This window comes from Dromiciops gliroides, chromosome 3 (assembly GCF_019393635.1).
Source record: "Dromiciops gliroides isolate mDroGli1 chromosome 3, mDroGli1.pri, whole genome shotgun sequence".
Taxonomy (NCBI): domain Eukaryota; kingdom Metazoa; phylum Chordata; class Mammalia; order Microbiotheria; family Microbiotheriidae; genus Dromiciops; species Dromiciops gliroides.
The window spans coordinates 489,112,323-489,137,377 of NC_057863.1; the positions used below are offsets into that span (position 1 = coordinate 489,112,323).

At 33.9% G+C, this 25,055-nt stretch overlaps 1 protein-coding gene across 1 annotated transcript in view; it reads left to right on the forward strand.

Annotated features, from left to right (window-relative positions):
- Positions 1–25,055, forward strand: part of XPO4 (exportin 4) — a 123,240-nt gene that overhangs the window by 23,520 nt on the left and 74,665 nt on the right. Inside the window, exons 2-4 of the mRNA XM_043995953.1 lie at positions 5,272–5,377; positions 10,568–10,709; positions 19,588–19,726. Of these exons, the coding sequence (XP_043851888.1) occupies positions 5,272–5,377; positions 10,568–10,709; positions 19,588–19,726 (387 nt within the window). The remainder of the gene's footprint in view (positions 1–5,271; positions 5,378–10,567; positions 10,710–19,587; positions 19,727–25,055) is intronic.

Consider the following 25,055-nt stretch of genomic DNA (forward strand, 5'->3'; position numbering starts at 1 on the left):
AGATGGCAACTCAGTCATTGATAGTGACTGAATCAAAAAATGTTTTTCCCTTTTAATTAAAATAATACCTCTGGTGGTGTTTTTTGGGAAAGTACATCTGAAATTTCCATACAAATACACTTTAATAGATGGTGCAGTGGTTAAAGCACCGGCCCTGGATTCAGGAGTACCTGAGTTCAAATCTGACCTCAGACACTTGACACTTACTAGCTGTGTGACCCTGGGCAAGTCACTTAACCCCCATTGCCTGCCCCCCCCCAAATGTAATAGCTTAAAATCACACTAATACTTTTGGGACAACCTGTAATACTTGACCAAAAGCAAAGAAATAATCTTAGTGAGATGTGATCCATTAAAAGAATTTCACCAGTGAAGTGCCAGTTCTCATTATTGACAATATTACCAAGAAAATACTTTCCAAAATTCTCAAACCCAAGCTTTTACCATTATATTTGGGTTTTGGGGTTTTTTTGAGGAGGGGGGGTTGTTGCTTTAAGGTAGAAAAAGAAATTATGTTTCCTACAATATGGATATAGGATTGCCACAAAATTAGCACCTAGAGAAAATTTATATCCTTTTGTTCATTTTGAGTTTTTTTAAACAATAAAAATAAAATCCATGGGGTTTTCTGAGAACACATTTGTCAACTTTAAAGAAAACAACTACAAATTAAAGAAATAAATAATACCTAAAACTATATATCCCCAGCTTGCTACAAGGGGGGAAAAACCACACATAAGCAAAATGATGAATGAAAGCTTCATTTAGTGGGTGAGTTAAGAAGACTTAAGCTTCCATCTTTGCTGTCGCATGATGAAGGTGGCTAAATCTCAACCTCTCACTGCCCTGTGAGTTACATATTAGGAGACACTGTTTAGTTATAGGGAAGAGGAGAACAGCTTCTGCATAGTCCTTCGTTCAGATGGATTACATTTCAGGTTTGGCTCAAAAATAAAAATCCTGTTTGCATCTGTGACTCTGGTCTCTTATTTTTTCCAGTGTATTTATATTTATTGCTTTGGGGGGGGCAGGGCAATGAGGGTTAAGTACATTTATGGTGTGTGTGGGTGTGTGTTGTGACTTGCCCAGGGTCACACAGCTACTAAGTGTCAGGTGTCTGAGGCTGGATTTGAACTCAGGTCCTCCTGAATCCAGGGCCGGTGCTTTATCCACTGCACCACCTAGCTGCCCATATGAACTGTATCATACAAGTCTTTCCAGTTGTTTTTTCCTGAAACTGTCCCTTATGAAATTGGAGATCAAAGGAATGCGCATCAATTGGGGAATGGCTAAACAAACTGTGGTATATGATGGTGATGGAATATTATCATGCTATAAGAAATGACAAGCAGGATGACTTCAGAAAGACCTGGAAAGACTTGTATGAAATGATATATAGTGAAGTGAGCAGAACCAAGAGAACATTATACATAGAGACATTGTTTGATGAAGAACTGTGAATGACTTGACTATTATCAATAATACAATGATCCAAGACAATCCCAAAGGACCATTGATGAAATAAATATGCTATCAACCTCCAAAGAAAACTGATATTGATGGAACAGACTGAAGCATGCTATTTTTCACTTTCTTTCATTTTTTTCTTTTAATCAAGTTTTCTTGTACAAAATGACAAATATGGTAATGTTTTACATAATCATACTGTATAACCCATATCTGATTGTTTGCCTCCTCAGTGAGGGGGGAGAGGAGAGAGAGAAGATAAAAATTGAAACCCAAAATTATAAATAAAAATGTTTAGTATTAGGGAAAAAAAAGAAACTGTCCATTATGCAAGCAGGGACATATTTGAGGAGGTAGGTCACACACATGAGAACACTGGTTGTCAGGGCATATTTATGTAGAGAATTACTCTTGTACAACTGTAAGTTTTCTGATGTCTTCTGATGATGTCATCATACTACTTTAGCTAGGCCTGCTTTCTATTTTATTTGCTGGATTGTGTTCCCCCGGTCTTCAGGTCATTGGTAGATGTGGTTCCACTAGGCACATGGTTACAGGGTTTCACTCTGTTTCCAGCTGTCAACTTGTACTAGAATTCTGTGCTGAGATACTAATGCGCTCAGGTGCTGAGATGCCTCTTCTCCAGGAAAAAAAAAAAAAGGGTAGGCTCTACCATATCTCTTTTGTCTTAGAGCTCAATGGCTTTAGGCTTCAACTCTTTTAAGAAGGTATGTCCTGTATACACTTGAGTATCAATCTAAGGAAAACACTCAGCCACCTTTCTTCTTGTAAGGAGAGGGAGATTTCTCAGTTCCCAGAATAGGGATTGTTGGGATTTTTTTTCTCCAAGGAAGTCTTCAGCTCCAGAAGCCATGCTCTTTGAGAACATATACTACTAAGTAGTGCCCACAGAGGTTTAATCCATCTCTGATTCTCTAATTTCTGGGGATGAATTTCAGTCCATTGTCCCAAACAGCCATCTGATTTAAGGTTAGAAATTCCTTGTAATTTGAATTAATTCCTGATGGCTAATTTGTACTGCTTCAGCATCCTTTTATAAAAGGATACCTTTCAGCAGGCTATCTATCTAGGGTTATTTGAGTCTCAGGAGACATGATTTTTCTTACTCCTCCCCTCCCCCCCCCCCCAGGTTCTTAAGAGTCTCCCATTCAACTGAAAGGAAGTGGGAAAAGGTAAGGAACAAAAGAGGCCAAATTAGCTATCTGCCTCCTCTACAATCCTTTATTCTCTGAGAAATTAGAGAAGTAGGAGGGAGATGAGGAGGCATACTGGAGAAGTCATGTCCCAAAGTAGTACAGCCAGGTGGGAAAAGCAGACATGTCTTCCATTAATAGAGGGGTACACATAGTTCTTCCCTCCAGTCAGAGGGTAGTGATGAGGTGTGAGTACCAAAACTGATTTGATCTTTTGGGATGATGATAAGCATCCTTAGGACATGGTAGAGAAGTCAGAGAAGTCCCAAAGTAGTGCAGCCAGGTGGGAAACTGAGAATTTTTCCTCCATAAATATGACCATATACACAACAAGCCAACAGAGGAAATAAAGAAGTTTATTGAGGTTGAAAGCAAAGTATAATTCCCTAGGGAGTTAGAAAAGTATTTGTGAATATTAGAAAATTCATCTTATCTATGATGATTGAAGATTCTAGTATAATGTGGAGCAGTTGGTAACTTTTAAATAAGTGAAATTTGTTTTACTTTAAAATATTTCATTTGAGTACCTTGTTAATATATTTTGAGTGATTTGATTTATTGAATTAGACTTAAATTCAATAATTTAGATAATTTTAGAGTGCTTGTCTTTTGAATATATATTTCATTAAATACTTTTCTGCTTATAAAAATTATAATATCTTCCCTGTTGAATTTTTAAAGCCATTTTCCACTTTTTTATTCAAGTTATAAAGCATAGTAGCGGCAGCTAGATGGGGTAGTGGAGAGAGCAACTGGTTTTGGAATCAGTAATACTCATCTTCATGAGTTTAAATCTGACCCCAGACACTTAACTAGCCATGTGACCCTAGTCAGGTCACTTAACCCTGTTTGCCTCATTCCTCATCTGTAAAGTGAGCTGGAGAAGGAAGTGGCAAGCTACTCCAGTATCTTTGCCAAGAAAACCCCAAAATGGGGTCACTAAGAGTCAGACACTACTAAAATGATGCAACAACAAAGAATAATAGATTTTCCTTTTTGATTTTGCTAATTGAAGGAAAGAAGGAAGAAAGATTTTGATCTAGTTTTGGCTTATTTACTGGTACTTTTGAGAGGCTGATGTAAACTCCTTAATATCTTTTACTGTTTATCTATTTTAGACTGTTAGCTCCGAGAAAGAGGGAGTGGTGTTATAGAGTTCTGTATAGTAGTACACATCACATCATGTCACACAGTTATATATTTATTAGGTGTGTTTTGATTATGGAGGTAATGCTGAGGGGATGTAGATAATGTAGAAATTATTTAATCCTATTAATCTAGAGTTGCTAACTTCATTTGATTTTATACCAAATACATTGTATTAAGTAAAGATAAAGGTTTTTCTCTTTGTTAGTTTCATATAGATAGGGGAATAGTATTCCAGTAACATAGAAGTAACGTAAAATGTGCTTAATGGGAAGAACTTTTTTTATAAATAGAAAATATCTATGGTATTTTATTGGTAAAGCTTGCTTTTGCTATTGTTTGGTACCTGAATTTTAAAAGATGAAGCCCTAGAGGGTGCTCTATCCCTATAAATTATAGCAGAAGTTGGCTTTAGTCTGATGTTTAGCTTAAGATCCTTAGATCTAAAAGTTAAATTAGAGGGTCTTTTATTTCACTGATTGGAATTGAATGGATGAGTACTTAGATACTAAGCAATCTATTCCCTCAAATATTAGCTAGTTTATAAAAATGTTTTAACATTTTTTGCATTTGTTTTAAAATGTTTCAATTTAAGGATGTATTCTGTATTTTCCATCCTTCAGATGGCTTGAGCCTAATAAAATAATTTTCTTCTTTAATATTAATGTTAGAATGATGAAAGTTTCATTGTTACCCCGTATCTTTTTTCCTCCCCTTATAAAGAATTTCTTTTGTTTCATTTGGTGGGGCTTAACTGAAGACACCAATTTTTTTCCTCAGTAATTTCACACTTGTTCAAAGCCTAATTAAAGCATATTTGTGGAAATATGTTTCAAGGGGATACTCTTAAGTATCTTGAATAAATTTTTTGAGGCAAATTGAGCAAATGTGTTTAGAAATGGTGAATTTAATTAAGATAGTCCAGATTTTTGGCTGATACTGCTTACCCTGAGTAAGCATTCAGTAAATGCCAACATTCAATTGTTTACCTAATGTTATTCCATGGTTGCTTGATTTGATGATCTTAGAGAAGTATTTGTTGTTTGAATTATTTGATTAACCCCCCCCCCCTTTTTTTTTTTCTAAAAATTTGTTACATGAAATGTTCCTGTTCTTGAAAGTTATTTGTCAGTTCTTGCTCAGGTGGAAAATTCATCCTGTAGTAATATAATGAAATAAAAGCCCATTTTCCAGCTAAAGTAATTTGTTTCATTAGTTGTTAATATTGGTAGAAAATACCAGAAATACTCATTTGAACATTACTAGCTTCCTCCCCACCCCCCCCCACCCCCCCCCCCCGCCATTGTTATGAAACTTTTCTTTAATAATATGAAGTTGAGGTGGCATTTTAATTCATGGAATATTCTAAGGAACAATATGTGCAAACTTAAAAATTAGACGGATCTAAGTAGGTTTTTTCTTTTGTTTTTTGTTTTGAATTAAGGCACCACCTTCTATGGTCAATAATGAACAACGTCAGCATGCAGAACATATATTCTTATCATTTAGGAAATCAAAATCACCTTTTGCGGTTTGCAAGCATATCCTGGGTAAGTGTTAATTTTTCATTTCTGTTGCATAATCTTATTAGTGTAATCCAGGTTGCTAAAATCTTTAAGATTATTGCTGTAGAGATAGCGTAATTTAAGTAGATACTTATTTGAATAGTAGGGCTTTTACATTAATTATACTGAAGTGAACTTTAAAAGATATTCCTCAAAGCAAAAAAGGAAATCTTGTTATTTTCAGTTATGAATTTTATCTGTTTAAAATATACTTTAAAGTGAAAGACCTATTTTAAAAACTACAACATGAGAATTTGAGTTTACTTTTAAAAAGAATAATGTGTTCATAACCTCAGATATTCAGTTCTTTTCAAATAGATCAACTCTCAAAGGAAAAGTGACAGGCAGCCCAGGATAGCGGACCTTGGAGTCAGTATAACAAATGCTGGCACTGTGACCGTGAACCCTTCTAGCTCTAAATCTGTGATCTCTCATTTTAAATTATTTATATTCTCTGTGCCCCAGGCAACTCTTCAAATATTATAAGTTGCACAAATTGTTGCCTAGATCTACTTGAGTAGGGGGTGTTTCCTCCCCTGTTAGCTTCCTACATGAATGGAATCACTGGCCCTTGGGGAGCAGGGAAAAACTCTCAAAGGAAAAATTCTGTGTTGTGTCCAGCCCACTTTTTAAACTGTGACTCAGAAATGAATGAAAAGATATCATGTGAGACAGAAATATATGTTCATTTTGAATGCTTATTTAAAAAATAAAAATCACCTTGTATTTTAAGACAATTTATTTTTAATACCGTTATGGGAGTTTCTACTCAAAGAAGATACCTTGATACAACACATATATTAAAAGTCTTATATATTACATCTCAGAATTATAAAACTGCCTCTTTCAGTGGTGGTGTTTACTACTAAGAACTACAATGGAGCTAGCTGTTCCCTTTTTATTTGTTTTTACATTGACTTTGCTTTTGATCAGTTAGCTTCCTTTTATTTGACAGTCCAGAGTTTTATTTGAGGTCCATAACACTTATTGATTATTCAGTCACATAAGAAGTAAATTTTAGAATGAACTGTTGATTTTTATTCCTGTGCCCTTAGTAGGTTTGATGTACTGACTAGAAAACACATTTTGTTGTTCCATTATGCTATGACTAAGGGTTATATGCTCAATAAATTTATTTCTCTCTAAATAGTTGTGTAATCATACAACTACCTTCTCCACTTTGAGATCTCCGTTTCTTTTAAAAGAAGAGAATACTTTTACATAATCTATTTTTAGCACCAAAAGTGGTAAGGGTAGGTCAGTTAACTCACTCCTGAGTAAACAGGTCCTTTTCCTGACAGGCCAGTTTTTAACAACTGAAATTTTTATATTTTTTGAATGGGTAATTTTGTACCCAGGAGTGGTATAGATCTGATATGACAAACTGGCTCTGACACAAGTATATTGTGCTTTTTTAATATACCTAGAGAAAATTTTAAAGACACAAAATTTCAAGGTAAGCAAATTTAAAATTTCACTTCCCTTTCCTCCTAGTGCCATGTAGTAGGTTAGTATTGATAGATTTCAGAAAATCTTTGTGGTTAAAAATAACGAATCTAGGGTCCATCTAAATTTGTTCTGAGAACTGGTTATTTTATTTGTGTCTTTTTTGCTGGATGTACACAGCTGGGCTTTCCTGTGGCTTAATTTAGTAGTTCAGGTGATTACTAGTTTATTCTAGATGGAAAAATTTCCAGTGTATAAGTTTCACTTTTATCAATTAGTATTAACTTTGTTGCTATTTGAGTTTATTTAAGAATGTATTTTTGACATGGAATAAATTTTTGAAGGGGTAGTAGTGCCAATTTCAACTATCCTCCTGGAATCATTTTGAATTTTGGAATGTTAAAGTTATAGATATTACTTTTGAGTGCATGTATTACCAATAACATCATTAATATATAGCAGATCTTTCTGTTACATTCATGTTTACATCGAAACACCACAGACTATCTTTTATTCAGTTGCCACCAGCAAAGAAGGGTAATTCCTCTAAGAAGACCTCTCATTCAGGTGGCAGTCAACCACAGGCTAGGATTTTCACATTCTTATTTGGGAAATTAATTTTATTTTGTAGGAATCACTTAGGGAATTTGTTCTAAAACTTGAAAGGAGAGGGGAAAAACCCCTTACCTTTCCATTTTGTATGACCTCGATTTTTTCCTTCCTAGTTTCAGCTTATATTTTGCATATTTTCCCTTTTTCTTCATTTCTTTTTCTAGTTCTTCTGTTTATGTTTATTTTTTTTTTCCTATTTTGCGTTTGTGTTTATTTTGGTAGGAAAAAACCTTTAGACATAATCACTCAGTCTCATGACACTAATGCTTTTTGACTAAGCAATGGTAAAGTATCCTCAGAAACTTTTATTCTTATTGTTAGAAAATACACAGATGAGCAAAAGGATTTATTTTCTCTAGGTGCTAATTTTGTAGCAAACCTCTGTCCATATTCTAGGGAACATAATTTCTTTTTTTATCTTGAAGTAGCCAAAAAAAAAAGTAATTATAATGGTAAAAGCTTGGATTTCAGAATTTTGGAAAATATTCTCTTAGTAAAACTGTCAACAATGAGAATTGGCACTTCAATGGTGAAATTTTTTTTAATGAATCAAATCTCACCTAAGATTATTTCTTTGCTTTTGGTGAAGTATACAGGTTGTCCCAAAAGTCTTAGTGTGATTTTCAGCTATTAAAGTTTGTATGGAAATCTCAAAAGTAAATTCTGAAGGGTTCTTTACTGTTCTACTTACTAAATTATTCATTATCATGTAGAGAGGGCTTTAGGAATGGAGGAACAATTCCTTTATTGGCTAAAAGTGCCAATATTTTGAACCTCTTATGTTGAATTGAAAACTTCCTCCCTTACTTAGGGAGAATGAATAATTTACATATAGTATTACACTGTGTGACTGTGTACACTTTCAGAAAACTTAGAGACAGATGTTTTGGTTTATGGGATTCTTTTAAAGAGATGATTTAATTTTAGTCAGAAGTAAACATAATCCTTTAAAATGACTTGAAAATAATTGCTTTTGCCAAACAGTTCATGTTGCTAGATAAATATGAGCATAGCATGGTAAATGGATAAACTTTTTTTGTTGTTTTGTAAGTAGCTACCTCAGAATTCTCTGATGACCCCAAAGTTTGAAATATACTATTTGCCAGAAGTATTGGTTGTATAGTCATAGCTACACTGTTTATTCTTATCAATAGATTTCTAGATAAAATCTCTTGCTAATTCATCTTCTGAGCAAAAGATGGTATGTAAAAGTTTATCTTGGTACTTTGGAAAGTTGTCTAAGCAGGATTGGTTTAGAAATACTGTCTGTTGGCTTTGGTTTTTTCCTCTATACATGTTTCCTGGAGGTCATAATTCTATGGGTCCAGGAGTTAGGAAGCCTTTATATTATCTGGTATAGTGTGTTCAAGGAATATGAATGATCGTAGTTGTGCTTTGTGGCCTAAGTATGGCACCTGTAAATCTATTAAATAATAAGGGAAAAGTCTATTGACTTTTTAGGCATTTTAGAGTCTAAACAGAACATTTTATTTTTCATGAAAATATAAATGTACAGTTTATTTTGGAAGACGATCAGTATTAGCAAAGGAGATACAGTGTTTCTTTGTTCGTTCCAATGGCAAAAGTTCACGTTTCTTTGGTTATAATGGCTATGTTGTGGTAGAGGAAATAAGTGAGTGTTGTCTTACTATGAGTAGTTGGTAGTAAGAAGTTATTTGAGTTATGTTTGTGAGGAAGCTCTACATTTTTCCTTAAATGCAATAGATACATAGCTTTTCATTGCCTTCAGCCCACTGTGAATTGAGCCTTTACTTCTATCAGATCTTTACCAGAGTCCTACATTAATTTCTGAGAACTGTCTCTTTTTTTCCTTTGAGAGTATTTAGAGATTTATGAATCATGATTTCCGTCAGGATTAGAATCTACACTTAGGTTACATTCAATAAGTCAAATTTTAATAAATAAGACCAGAATTTCTCTTTATTTTTTTCTTCATGTAGCTTCACCATACCCAGTGTAGGAGACTTAAGAGATAGGTAGTTGTTCATTAATGGTTAACCTTCTTCCAGATTTCCATGCCTAATCTTTGCCAAGACTATTTGTAAGATTTTAGTAACAATCAGAGTTTGAATAGGGGAAAACCACTATCAGCCTTTTGGTGTCTGTATCTTCAAGATACTTTGACACGTTTTAAGGTTCCAATTTTATGCTACAAGTTTGTTTTTAATTGTTTAAAGATACTAATATTCAATGTTCAAATGTCTTGGCACGTCATCTGGAATCTGACTGTATGGTTTATATGGCAATTATATTCAATCTTTCAGATTTCTGCACATTTCTTGACTTTGGATTATTTCTTCCTTTTTGAAATGAGATATGCAAACTATTTATTAGAGCTATTTGGTACCTGGATCACAGAGAATTTGATGCCTGTTGACACTTCATTTTTTCCTGCGATCCAATTCTTAGTGCAGATACCATAACTTGGTAGATAAGGTTGAATTCCTTCAAAGTGTAGGATGGGAATTTTTACTTAGTTTGATCAGTAGAGCAATCAGAAAATTTATAAGACCTTCTCACCTTGTATAAAGAATAATTTTGTTTTTATTTTCTGGGAAAAATAACCTAAGCTTAATTATGTACTTTTTTGAGTTGCCTGTTAAAGATGTGTCATCTTGCTAAAAGAAAAGCTATATATCATTTGTAAAGGTAGATCTTTTAACAACATGGCTCATCACAAATGGGAATACTCAAAAGCTGTTTTTTTTTAATTTAAATATCTTCAAATGCAGTATACCATTTATACCTGGTGAGAATATCTTAGGAAAATTTCTGATTGCCTTATTTTTTTTTTATTTTTTTATTTTTTTTTAAAGCTGTGTTATTTTTTAGTTCTTCATGCTTTGGAAGTAACAGTTGAAGAGAGGTGAGGAAAGTTTGTGAAAATTGTGATCGTGATTAGCTGCCACCTGCCTGAGGTGTCTTCTGAGAGGAACTAACCTCTTTGTGGTGCTAGAGCAAGGTCACGGGAAAAAAAATAAAGAAACAGGTAATCATTTTATTCCTTGTCTGAAAAGTTCTGTTTTCAAATTAAGAAATGCACATCGTGGAAGTTCATAACAAGTGTCTGAAGAAAAGTTTTTATTCTCCTAACAGAAACTAGTAAAGTGGACTATGTCCTTTTTCAAGCTGCCACAGCGATAATGGAAGCAGTTGTTCGAGAATGGATTCTTTTAGAAAAAGGTAGCATCGAGTCACTGCGAACATTCCTTTTAACCTATGTCTTACAAAGGCCTAAGTAAGTACATAGAAAAAAATGCCTTTTGCAATTTTACATGCCTTTGAGAGTGTGTCTTTTTGTTTAAAATGTTAATTATTGTATCCCGTGTTAAAATTGTAAGCTCCTTGAAGGCAAGAACTTCTTTGATTTTGTGTCTGTAGCCCCAAGATCTTGGGATGTTGTAGATGTTTGTTGTATTGAAGACCTTTGGCAAATGACTTAAGTCCTGTTTGTCTCAGTTTCCTTATCTGTAAAATGTGGGTGATAAATAGTACATACCTCCCAAAGGTATGTGTTGCAAACTTTAAAGCACTAGCTATTATTATTATTAGGTGTTAACTGATAGTTGGGTTTTTAAAAAAACTTTTAAAATTTCATTTTGGAACAATGGCTTTTAAAATGTTAAGAATTTTAAAAGCCAAATGGTTGAAGAAGAGCACACTAAGAACAATTTTATTTTTTAGAAATCTAAAAATACTAAATAGGCTTTCAAGAACAGCTGATAAACATTTTATGCTATTTTAGAAACTTATGTGTGGATGTTAATCTTTAAATAAAGGAGAAATTGCCATGTAAATTAGTCAAAAGTGGTCATTTCCATCAAACAAGGATTTTCTATACTCTTATTCATGTGATTTCAATAGGTAGGAATTCTATAAAAGAAAGAATTAAATGTGAAATTATCTGTGTACCAAAAATACATTACCTGAAGTAATTTTAGGGAAATTTAAAAAAAGTCTAATTTCCTCCCTTTTACCCCATATTTTCATATCCTTACCTTGAACCTTCAGTTATTGCAGATTCCCCTGGACCTGGATTTATGGGTTCCATCAGTATATTTGAAACTCATAAATATTCTGTGGCCATATTAATTGTACAAATGTGAATCACAGTATAGTGAGAGGGACCTCAGGCCATCTAGTCCAGCCTAATCCAGAGCTGAACAAGAATCCCCTCTATAGTATACCTTACAAATTGTTGCCTGGCTTTTGCTTTTACAATCTCCAGGGAGAGGGGATCCACTGCTTCCTAAGACATCCCATTCTACTTTTTGCTATTTCTAATTATTGTGATAGCTTTCCATACCTCAAGCTTAAATTTGCTTCTTTACAGTTTTTATCCATTGCTTCTTGTTTTTTCATCTGGCTTCAAGAAGAGCAAGTCTGCTTTCTCTTCCTTCTCTGTGAAGAGACCTATTATGTCTTCCCACTCAAATGTTCTCCCTTCTAGGCTAACTTGTTTTTTCTACCATTCATATGGTAGTAGTTTAAGATTCTTTACATTGCTGTTTGCTCTTTCTGGACATTTTCCAGTTTATCAATTTTCTTCTTAAAATATGGTAACTAGAACTGAACACAGTACTCCTGATGAGGGCGGAAAGTACAGTGGAACTATAACTTCCTTATACCTGGGTGCCATTTCTCTCTAAACTCAGTCTAACCTCTCTTACTTTTTGTTCATTCATTCATTCATTCATTCATTCATTCATTTCCTTTTTTCTTGAAATTAAATTTTATTTTTTAAATTAACTATTTTTATCCTTCCAATTCCCCCCCGCCCCTTTTATTAAAAAAGGAACAATATTACCCTTGTAATAAATATATATGGTCAAGTAAAACCAATTCCTTCATTGGTCATGTTCAAACAAATATGTCTTGATCTGCAGCTTGAGTCTGTTTCCTCTCTGTTGGCAGGTGGGTAGCATGTTGTATCATCTAGTTCAGGACTTCTTAAACTTTTTCCATTTGCCATCCCTTTTCTCCCAAGAAGTTTTTATGTGACCCTAGGTATATAGGTATGTAAAATAGGTATATGAATCAAACATTTACTGCCAAATTTTTCATAGCCCCACATTCAGTTATGTGGTGTAGTCATGACCCATAGTTTAAGAAGCTTTGATCTAGTTGGTTATTGTATTGATCAGAATTTTTAAGTCTTTCACACTCTGCCTTTAAAATGTTGCTATTGTTTGAATTGCTCTGATTCTGCTCACTTTGCTTGACATAAGTTCATACAAGTCTTTCCAGGTTTTTCTGAAACCATCCCTTTCTTCTTTTCTTACACTGAGTCAAAATATATCTCTTTGTACCTTCTACTCATAGAGGAAGTGGCACAATAGTTTTCCGTTGTATTTGTGTACCATAATATATTCCATCACTCTCCATTTGATGGGGATAGTTTCCAGTTCTTTGCCACCTGAGAGAATGTGTTTCAATCAGTGAAAATCTACCACTGCTTCTGGAAAAGCACATATTTAACCTTGCTAGTTTAAGGCATAGCTGTGTATGAATTGATAATGACTCACTATTATTCATTTATTTCTGCTACAAAACACCGTTGACTTATGGATCAGTCTTCTGTTGCACTCAGGTGTTTTAAAACCGAATTGTTGACTAGATGCCTCTTCTATCACTTACATTTGAATTGATTTTGTTTGTTTGTTTGTTTGTTTTTTTTAGTGAGGCAATTGGGGTTAAGTGACTTGCCCAGGGTCACACAGCTAGTAAGTGTTAAGTGTCTGAGGTCAGATTTGAACTCAGGTACTCCTGACTCCAGAGCCAGTGCTTTATCCACTGCGCCACCTAGCTTCCCCTGAATTGATTTTTAACGTACTTCTAAAACTATCTTTAAATTTCATGTTATTAGATTTGAACTCAGTGTTTGAACCTGTCAAAATCTTTTTGAATCCTTGCCATCATATAATGTGTTAGCTATATCTTCTAGCTTTGTGTCATCTTCAGATTTATTTATTTACTTATTCATTCACTTATTTATTTTTGTGGGGCAGTGAGGGTTAAGTGACTTGCCCAAGGTCACACAACTAGTAAGTGTCAAGTGTCTGAGTTCGGATTTGAACTCAGGTCTTCCTGAATCCAGGGCTGGTGCTTTATCCACTGTGCCACCTAGCTGCCCCCATCTTCAAATTTAATAAACACTCCATGGAAGAATTGATTGGATAAAGGCCCAAGTCATTGATACAGTACTAAACAAGAACATTATAAATTTTCTGTTTGACATCAAACCTGTAATAACCATTCTTTGGATGTTACTCTTTAGCCAGCTCTGAATCCTTCTAATTGTTTTAATTGCACTTATATTGTAGCTTATCTCTCTCTCTTTTGTCAAGTAAAGTATGATGTGATATACTTTGTCTTATGCGTTTAAAAAATATAGTATTTCCTGATCTGTCATTCTAATACCCTCTAGAGGAAATAAGGTTAATCTGGCACAACATTCTATTTTCTTTAAGTTTTATTGATGCCCCACTTTTTTTTTTTACTCTGTGTGTGCGTGTGTGTGTGTGTGTGTGTGTATTTAGTATCTCTCTCTTCTCATTAAAACCCTATCTTAAAACAAAATTTTAAAAACCAATTCACAAAATGACCACCTTTGGTATTATATTTAATATTGATAAATGTAAAATGAACTGTTCTTGATAAATCCATTCAGATTTGTGATCACCAGTTCCTTTCTAACTAAGTATCTCTAATATATTCTGGAATTTTGATCTGAATCAAGATCGATGGCCTGTAGTTTGTGCCAATCTATTCTCTTTTTTGAAAATTAGGATACTTGCTTTTCTCCCATCTTAGAACAACTTTCTCTTTTCAATGATTTTTCAGAGAGCATTCAGTAGCCTCTTTCAACTGGTTCTGGTGATGGTAATTTACACATACTCCTTTAGAGCCACTTGGTGCTGTATTACTTATTTGCCCATCTTAGGTTTCAATTTCAAATTAGCCATTTTTTTGCTTTCATTCTTTCCAGTCCAGTGTTCATTCTTTTCAGCAGCAAAAATAGTCAAAATAAGAGTTGGACAGCTATGTCTTCTCTTTGTTACCAAGTACATAGTCCCATCTGTCTGGAGCAGTGGTCTTATCTCTTCTTTAATCCTTGTCTTTTCCTCATTACAGTTTGCTTCTTTGTAAAAACATTTGTTATCTTTAGCTTTCCGTTCCTCTGATAACACGAGGTAGGGAAATATCATAGGATTTGAGTCAGAATACCTGGATTGGAACAGCAACTCTACCACACACTGCCTGTGACCTTGTACACTTTAGATAATCTCTGGGCCTTGGTTTCCTAATCTATGAAAATAAGGATTTAGACTAGATGCTTTCATTCCTTTCCAGTTCCAAATTCTGTGAGCCTGTGGTTTGTAGGACAGTTGACTTAGTTCTGTGGTCACAAACTAGAAATGCAGTTTGAGGCCATAGCACAAAGTGACATTAACTTGACCATATTGGAATTGACCTTAAAATGCTCTCCTTGATGAGCAGAACCAGAAGAACATTGTACACAGTATCAACAACAGTATGTGCTGATCAACTGTGATAGACTTTGATGGAAAATGTTCTCCAAATCCAGAAAAAAAAAAAAGAACTGTGGAATCTAGATGCAGATTGAACCATACTGTTGCTACTGTATTTGTCGTTGTTTTTCTTTTTTGAGGTTTTTTCTTTTTGCTCTGATTCGTCTTTCACAGGATGACTAATGCAGAAATATGCTTAATGTGATTGTACATATATAACCTATATCAGATTGCTTGCTGTCTTGAGGAGGGGGGAGGGAGGGAGAAAAATTTGAAACTAGAAATCTTACAAAAACAAATGTTGGAAATGATCTCTACATGTAACTGGAAAATAATAAAATACTTTTATGAAAAAAAATGCTCTCCTTAACACAAGGGCTTTAACCAGATAAGCTGATTAGAGCAATACAGTTTGCTGTATTTCATTATGCTTATTGTGGATCTGTGATTTTTCTTGGTACCCCCTTCACACAGAACCCTTCCTCTGCCCTCCAACACTGAACACACAGATACCAACTACTCAGTTACTTAGTAAGTAGTCTTTCATAGATTTACTGTTCTGTGGCCAAAAACTTAATCACCTTTCTGTCAATTTAGTGTTGAACCTTTATGGGCTAATCTAGCCTATCCCTAGATGATAGATGTACAATCTAACATGAGACCTGTACTGGAAGATTTGCCAGGACCTGCCCGAGAGATTGTGCTTTCCTACCACAGCCTTCAAGGACTTAGGGTTTGCTTTCATACCTTAATGAGACATAAATATACAGTAGAAAAATACAGTATATTGTATTACTTTAATTCTAAGTTGTATAAGGAAAAAATGGTGATAGCACATTAATTCTAATGAGTAACAGATTTTTTCAAGACCAGTATATAATGTATCTTGTCTTGAGGCTGATTTAGGAGGATTGTGGAAAAATATGGAAAGCTTTCTTTGTTCCAGCTCCAAGGAACAAAGATGAAAATGACTGCCAACTTCAGCTTTTCTGTTACCATCCATTTAATCTTTTAGGATGCTGCCTCATCCTAATAGGATTTCCTTTTAGCATGTTACCAGATCTTTTGATTTTTAAAAAAATAACTGGTAAACAGGAATCTAGACAAGTTTTCCAGCTTGCAATTGCAAGTAATCTGTACAATTGTTAAAGAATTCTTGCTTAATTAAAAAAAATTGTATAAGAGATGTAATTTGTTTAATCTTACTAAAACTTGGTTACCTCATTTTTTATTCCTAGAAAATGCCTTTTTTTTAATATATGGAAACAAAGTTGGGGAAATTCCTTTGATATATTAAACTCATTTAACAGAATTTTAAAGACATCTAAAATTACACCCAGAAAAGGTGTTCATATTTGTATTGTTGTATAATTTTCCCCCTATCCTAGAGACTTAAAAACTTTAGAGTTAGTCTAGAATCTCTAGATCCCTTCCAACCATTCTGGAGGACAATTTAGAATTATGCCCAAAGGGCTATAAAACTGTGCATACCCTTTGATCCAGCAATGCCACTGCTACGTTTATATCCCAAAGACATCTCCAAAAAGAGAAAAAGACCTATTTGTACAAAAATGTTTATAGCAGCTCTTTTTGTGGTGGCTAAGGATCGGAAATCAAGGGGATGCTTATCAGTTAGGGAATGGCTAAACAAGCTATGGTATATGATTGTGATGGAATATTATTGTACTATAAGAAATGACAAGCAGAATGATTTTTTTTAATAGGGTGGGAGGGAGAAAGAAAGGGAAAAAAGAAATTTACACGATAACTTTCATATATTTAAAAGGAATAGCAAGTTATATATAATAAATTTGTAGTTTTATGTATAATCATTTTAAAAAATTGCTCTGTGTTATGGAAATGCTTGTTTTATTCCATAAATTAAAAATTAAGCAAAAAGATAAAACTCAGTCACCATCTTCTGCATGAAGCTGCTCTTAATCCCTCCAACTATTAGTGCCCTCCCAGGCTACTTGGTATTTAATTGCTTTATAGGAATTTATATTTATCAACTTTATATGAATATTATATGCATATATATGTGTATATTTGTTCATGTATTCTCATCATTAGAAAATAAACTCCTTGGGAAGGGGGATTATTTAATTTTTTGAAATGTATCCTTAGCACCTATCCCAGTGTCTGGCACATAGTAGGCATTTAATAAATACTTGTTGATTGATTGATTTTCCAGGAGCATTGTTCATGAACTCTCCTTCCTTTAGCTTGAGTGAGAATAGGGAACTGCCATGTGCTCCTCGACTATTTTCAAGGATATTAGACCTCTACCCCAGCTCCTACCAACTCTTGATTTGGAAAAGTGCTTCCTTCACCTCAGGACTCAGTTCTACTCTGCTGCCCTCTTGAGATCTTGAGAAGAATATTTAAAAAGGAGTACAAGAAGGACTATGAAGATCTGTAAGCTCATTTTTATAGACTTTTGCAAAGGAAAGCTTCTTCCAACCAGAATGATAGGGTCAAACATTTAGAATTGGAAAGACCTTAGTGGCCATTGAGTCTAACCCATATATTTGATAGGTGAAGAAATAAAGCCAAGAGAGGGTAAATGACTTGCCAAGGGTCACAGTACTAGTAAGTATCTGAGGTAGAATTTGAACCTAGGCCTTCCTGACTCTGAGACCAAATCTTATCCACAAGCCAGGCTGTTTCTATCTTTTCTAGGGTTCCAGATAACCAAATCATCTTTTGGGCAGTCCCAGTTACTGAAATTTAATTAGGAGTTGTCTTTTGTTCTTTTAACAAGGTGTCAGAGTTTACATTCTGCACATTTTGATCAACTCTCTCTCTCTCCCCTTTCTCTCTCTCTGCCTGTGTGTGTATCATATGTAACTACTAAAGAATGATTTTTAAAAGGCCTAGAAAGACTTATTTGAACTGATGTGTAGTGAAGTGAGCAGAACCAGGAGAACATTGTACACAGTTAATAGCAATATTGTTCCATGAAGAACTGTGAATGACTTAACTATTCTCAGCAATACAATGATCCAAGATAATCCCAAAGGACTAATGATGAAGCTTACTATCCACCTCCAAAGAAAGAACTGATATTGATTGAACACAGACTGAAGCATTATATTTTTCACTTTTATTTTTTTCTTTTATTCAAGTTTTTTATACAAAATGACTAATATGGTAATGTTTTTACATAATTGCACGTATAATTTATCTGATTGTTTACCACTCGAGGGAGGGAAGGCAGGAACTCAAAACTTTAAATAAAAATGTTTATTAAAACACTAGGAAAAAAGAGACTCTCTAAATCCTTAAAGGAAATTAATATGAGTGGATATGGGGCCAGTCTTATGTTTATTTTTTTTTAATTCTCTATTATCTCAAACCTTTTTAAAAATTATTTTTATTGCTGAAATAATTCAGTTATTGACATATATATATTATATATATATATATTGACATATATAGTTATATACTTTTTATTTTTCTTTTTTTTTTCTTTGCGGGGCAGTGAGGGTTAAGCAACTTGTCCAGAGTTACACAGCTAGTAAGTGTCAAGTGTCTGAGGCCGGATTTGAACTCAGGTCCTCTTGAATCTAGGGCCGGTACTTTATCCACTGTGCCACCTAGCTGCCCCCCCTCTGTTGTACAATTTAGAAGGGCAATTACTGCAAATTGTTAAAATTTCTGTCCTCTAATTTATCTATATTTTTTATTAGTCACTGCATTTAAAACATCTTCCCCCAAAGAATATCAGTCAACTGATATTCTTGGCTTTTATTTCATTGGTATGGTTCAAAGGAAGACTTTCTGTGACAGAGAAGAGATCATGGATGCTGTGTATTTTGTTAAGAAAGGAATCTTATGGGCCCTTGAAATAGTATGGCACCTTGAGTATTCCATCATGGAATGCTATACTCTGACATCATTGAGAGGAATCCCAATTCTTTTGCCTGGACTGAAGAAGCTGAGTACTTGAAGACATGGTTTTCTTCCTGTAATCTGCAATCTTGTTTTGTTTTTAAATAAAGTGACATTTTAAATAATAAAGCTAAAATTTTTAGAACTAACATTAATCTGAGATTACTTGTGTACCCCAACTTGTAGAATAATCATCCTGTTTTAAATGTTTATTTCTATGTGCTTTGCAAGTGGGAAAACATGTAACTTGGACATAAGGTTATAAAAAATACTATAATAGAATTTAAATTTTTTTTTTGCATCCTGCCTTGAACTACATTGCTGAATAGTAGCATCCTATGTTAATTTGCCATTGTACATCAAAGACAAATGGATTTAAATTCATAACACTGGTCAGAGCTGGGACTGAAACTTGGATCCCCAGTCCAGGAACAACTGCCGGGAAGTTTAAAAGGCATTTAGTTCTTCCTGTGTGTTCACTCTCCCATTTAAAGCAAGTTACAGCATTTAGATGTTTCTTTGTTGCCATTTTGCTTTCTCCTTGCAGTATCGTCACTACCAGCTTTTATTTTTAAATTAACTCCTCTAAATTCTGTAAGCAGCGTTTTAAATAACTGCACGTTTATTAGAAAATGTATTTTTTTATAGTGGATTTAAGTAACTATTTGTTTAACAATTTGTGTTTTACAGCCTTCAGAAGTATGTTCGGGAGCAGATTCTGTTAGCAGTAGCAGTAATAGTAAAACGAGGATCATTAGATAAATCAATTGACTGCAAAAGCATTTTCCATGAAGTGAGCCAATTGATAAGCAGTGGCAATCCTACAGTGGTAAGTGTGTTAAATATATAAGAAATATAGCTTAGATACATTTTGAATTATTGTTTAGCCAGATATTAATACTTTTAAGGTTCGTTGTATGTGATCAATAATAATGACTTTCTGAATCTGTTCTGTATTTTGTGAAACTATTGCTATGTAATTTTAGTTTTATGGGATTCTAATTTCTAGTCACCTTTTTGTTGGTCTTAATGAATATTTCTTTGCCCTTTATTGGTTTCTTTTATTTCTTCAAGTGTTTGTTCCAACCCCTTCTGCCTTTTTCTTCTTTGTGGATCTTTAGTAGATTGTTTTTGTTTTTGTAGCATTTATCAATTTCTTCCCTTTTTTGTAAATTTTAAAATTTATTTTAGACTTAAATACAAAATGAGAACAAAAATGCCATGAAGAGAGCTGAACATGAGAGGATTCAATATAAACAATAAATTACCATTTCAAGAAAACCTATATAATAAATGCTGCACATTGTTTTCAAAGCTGCCCAGATTTTCTTTGCTTCCTTTTTGATTTTCTTGTGTTTTCTGCTGTGTGATTTTTACCTTTTCTCCCTTCTCCCCCCAAAAAGAAGGCTGCAATTAAGTGTGGAGATATAGATAGATAGATAGATATAAAAATACACACACACACAAAGACCATAACATACTTATTTCCACCTGTCATCTGTTTTTCTAAGGGTAGATACTGTCTTTCTTCATAAATTCAAGTCTTTCCATGTTTTTCCAAGTCAACCACCTCATCATTTCCTTTACTACAGCAACGTTTGAACCCAGTCACATCTTATCTGAGAGATTGTCTATAAAAGCTTTTCCTCAATTTTCTGCATTCCTTCTATTGTTAGCTACATAGGATTTATTTATACCAAAAACTTTCAATTAAAAATCATTGAAATCATCTATTTTACACTTCAACAATGCTCTCACCTTATATTGTTTAACATCTGACACTGCTGAATCTACTTCCTTTACATCTTTTTTTCCTGTTTTCTTTGTAGTTTCTGTTCTTTTGTTTATCCAAATGAATTTTGTTATTTTTTTCATATTGGCTTTACCTACCCATGAACAATAAAAGTTACTTTTAAAATATTTGGATTTGAGTTTTATTTGTATAAAAAGTGTTTTATGTATATTTTTATATAGTTCCTGTGTCTGTTTTAGCAGGTATATATTCTCACGTATTTTATACTGTCTAGTTATTTTACATGGTCTAAAACAATGTTGAATACTATAGCTGACACATGGTGTAGTTTCTCTATTTTTCTCTTTTTTATTAAATCTATTTTAACTTTAACTTTGTCTGAGATCATGCTGACTGTCCCTGCTTTTTTTTACATAATAAATTCTGTTCCTGCCCTTTATTTTATCTTTGTGTGTCTCATTTTTATGTTTTCTGAAAGCAACATATTGTTGAATTCAGATTTTAAATCTGCTATCCAGATCTGTTTTATGGGCAAATTCATCCCATTTACATTCTAAGCTGCAATTAATTGTTGTGTGTTTCCCTTCTTCCTATTTTTCTTCATTATCCTTCTCACCCAGTTTATCCTTTCCTTCTTCCCTCTGCTTTACTTCTATCCCATATCTTGCCCTCCTATTCCTTAACCTACCTACCCCTCTAAAAGTCCCTCCCTTATCCTCTTCCCTTCCCTACCCCTTGCCCTTTTATTTCTTTCTGAATTAAGAAGACTTTTATACCCTTCTCCCTGTATGTGTGTATATGTATATATGTATACATGTATGTATGTATGTTGTTCCCTCTTTAACCTATTCCTGATGAAAGTAAGGTTTTGTCGCTACCTGCTCTCCCCCTTCTAACTTCTCCTATATCAGTTCTTTCTTTTATGCTTCATTTCTATGAGACAGTTACTCCTTACCTCTCCTTACAGTTTTATTGTTTTAGAATCACCCCATCATGCTCAGTTCAGCCCAAGTCTTTCTTTGAAACTACCCAAATAATAATGACAGTCATAAGAGCACTGCTAATATTTTCACATATTAAGAAGTAAACCTTTGTCCTTATTGAGTCTATTATAATTAGTCTTTAAGGTTTACCTTATATTTCTCCTGGATGTTATATGTTTAATTTTTCCTTAAGTTCTGTATTTTTTTGTTACAAAAACCTGAAAGTCCTTCAGTTTGTTAAATGTCTATTTTTTCCCCCATTCAGGATTGTACTTTGCTGGGTAAGGTATCCTTGGTCATAGCCCAGCTCTTTTGCTCTACAGAATATAGTATTCAAAGACCTATGGTCCTTCACCATGCTAGCTACTAGGTCTTGTGTAATCCTTATTTTACCTCCATGATATTTATTTTTTTTTCTAATTGCTTCCAATATTTTTTCATTAACCTGGGAGCTTTGAAACTTAGCTATGATATTTCTATAAGTTTTTCTCCTGGGATCTTTTTCAGGTGGTGATTGGTGGATTTTTTTCTATTTCTGCTTTAGTTTCTTAGTCTAGAATTTCAGGGCAATTTTCTTGTAATTCTTGTAAAAATTGTGATTTTCTTGTAATTTCCTGTAATATGTCATTTAGGAGAAAATTTTAAGAATCAGCTCTTGTATTTGTTATGTGGTTGTATTGCATATTTGTAAAAATGTGATGTTACTCTGTGTTGTGTGTGTTTATGTTCTATATATAATTTTTTTTAAAATACATTTTATTTTGGTCCAATAGATAAAATCTAGCATATGTATACAGCTTTCTCCTACCTCCCAGGCCTCAAAGCACACTCCCTTAATAGTTAGGTAAAACCACCTAAATAAGTGATTGTGATAACTGATATTTATTATTATCTACTTTTGGAGCTTATTATTTAACCAAAAGCAGGGGAGGATGTGTGCTTTAATAGGTTTGGTTTGGTTTTATTTTGTTTGAGTGGGGCAATGAGGGTTAAGTGACTTGACCAGTCACACAGGCCTAGTATGTGTCAAGTGTCTGAGGCTTTGAACTCAGGTCCTCCTGAATCCATGGCTGGTACTTTATCCACTGGGCCACCTAGCTGCCCCCTTTAATAGTTTTGAATGTTGCCCATTTTTACTTGACTTGAATTTTGCTATTATTTAGTGTTGTCTTCATTTTCATTGTTATAATCATTTAAATTTAGAGAAGGAAACGATAAACCACTCCAGTATTTCTGCCAGAAAACCACAAATGGAATCACAAAAAGTCAGATATGGCATTAACTGAGTCAATCTTTTAAATCATGCTTGATAAATTTTTGTTTAGGGTAAACTGTCATATTAATTTCCATATGAATTCTTATATAGTTGAGTGATTCTTGATATTTTTGGAATTAATACTCTATCCATATTTCTTATTTTTAAAAAGATGATAATTTCTACTTCTCCCTCCCCCCCCCCCCAATTTAAAAAGACTGGATGTAATGTTTTCTGAAGTAAGCAAACACACATTTTGTGTTTATATTTTTGTGGTGTGTTTTCATCATTAGAGTTACCTTAGTGTCTTCATTGGAAAATGCCAGGTAGATGCTATAATTTAGCAAGACAGCCCATGGTAGTGTATTACCCTATAAAGAATACCAGGGTTGACAGTCTTTTTGGTATGGCTCAAGAGAGACATATTAGAGGTTTAACACATTTTAAAAAAAAATCTGTATTTAAACAGGTCATGTATATAAAAGTAGAATTTCCCATTATTAGTCCTCATTGTTTTTTCAGTAACACTGGACTTTTGACCTGATCTTTGTGTCATTCAAGGTCCATTCAATAAACCTCATGAACCTCACTTGGGAAGCTAGTTGGTGCACTGGATAGAGTGCTGGCCTTGGAGTTAGGAGGAACCAAGTTCAAATCTAGCCTTTGACACCAGCTATGTGAACCTGGACAAGTCACTTGACCCTATTTGCATCAGCTTCCTCATCTGTAATATAAGCAGGAGAAGGAAATGGCAAATCACTCTAGTATCTTTGCCAAGAAAACCTTGAATGAGGTGATGAAGAGTTGGATATAATTTAAATGACTGAACGACAAAAATGTCCTTAGTGAGGTTTAATATTCATAAATTGTATTTAAAGTCAAAATGTAACTGAGGTAAGATTATAAAAGCTTGGTTTCCTTTACTTAAGAGAAATAGAGACATACTATGAAGTTTCTTTATGATTTTTCTAATAATTTTGCACCCATCTTATATAAGATGTCCTAGATTGGTCAGTCAAGTATTGATCTTTCTTTGTATTTGAAGCATTGAACTATGTCAAACTATTGTCTACTGTTGAGATGAAAACATTTTTGAAGACACAGATGTATTTTAAGATTACTTTTGCTCAAAGTGAGAAACTCATTTGAGAGTAGTTAAGTTCTTTAAGTTTGCACTGAGATATACAGTGAAAGGAAGTTTTACCCAGAAGACAAATCTAGTGGGACTATAGGAAAAGAGGCATTCTAATGCATTGTAAGCGAAGCTGTAAATTGGTTCACCCATTCTGTAAAAACAATTTTGAACTATGCCTAAAAGATCACTACATTGTCTGTATCCATTGGTACCACAACTAAGCTTATGTCCAAAGAGAAAAAAAGAGGGAAATGATCCATATTTATAAAAATACAACAGCTCTTTTCATAATAGCAAAAACTGGAAACAAATCCAGGGTGCTCATCTACTGGAGAATGACTAAATAAATTAAATTATGGTTTAGGAATGTATTAGAATATTACTGTGCTATAAGAAATGATGAAATTGGGAAATTGAGGAAGATCTTTTTGTCTTCATGCAAAGGCAACAATATAGGGAAAAACAACCTTGAAAGACTTGAGAAATCTGGTTAGTATAATAACAAACCATGAGCCCAGTGGACTGAAGATAAAGCCTAACATCCATCCACCCCTGCCTGAGGGGGGATGGACTTAACATGAAAAGAGAGGCAAACATGTTTGGACATGGCTAATGTGGGGAATTTTGTTTTCTGGACTATGCAGATTTGTCACAAGGGCTTTCTTTTTCTTTTTATAATAGTTCGGTTGGGGGGTGGAGGAAATGGATGAAAGAGAAAAAAATAAATGATTGTTGAAATAATACGCTTTTTTTGGTGGGGCAATGAGGGTTAATTTGGTGGGGCAATGAAGGTTAAGTGACTTACTTGCCCAGGGTCACACAGCTACTGAGTGTCAAGTGTCTGAGTTTGGATTTGAACTCAGGTCTTCCTGAATCCAGGGCTAGTGCTTTATCCACTATGCCACCTAGCTGCCCCCAATAATACGCATTTTTAAACTTAAAAAAAAAAAGGAAAAATGTGTGATTCTATTTTGGGATCTTATTAAAAGTTAAAATTATACTATGTTACTTGCAAAAAAGCAGTGCACTAAG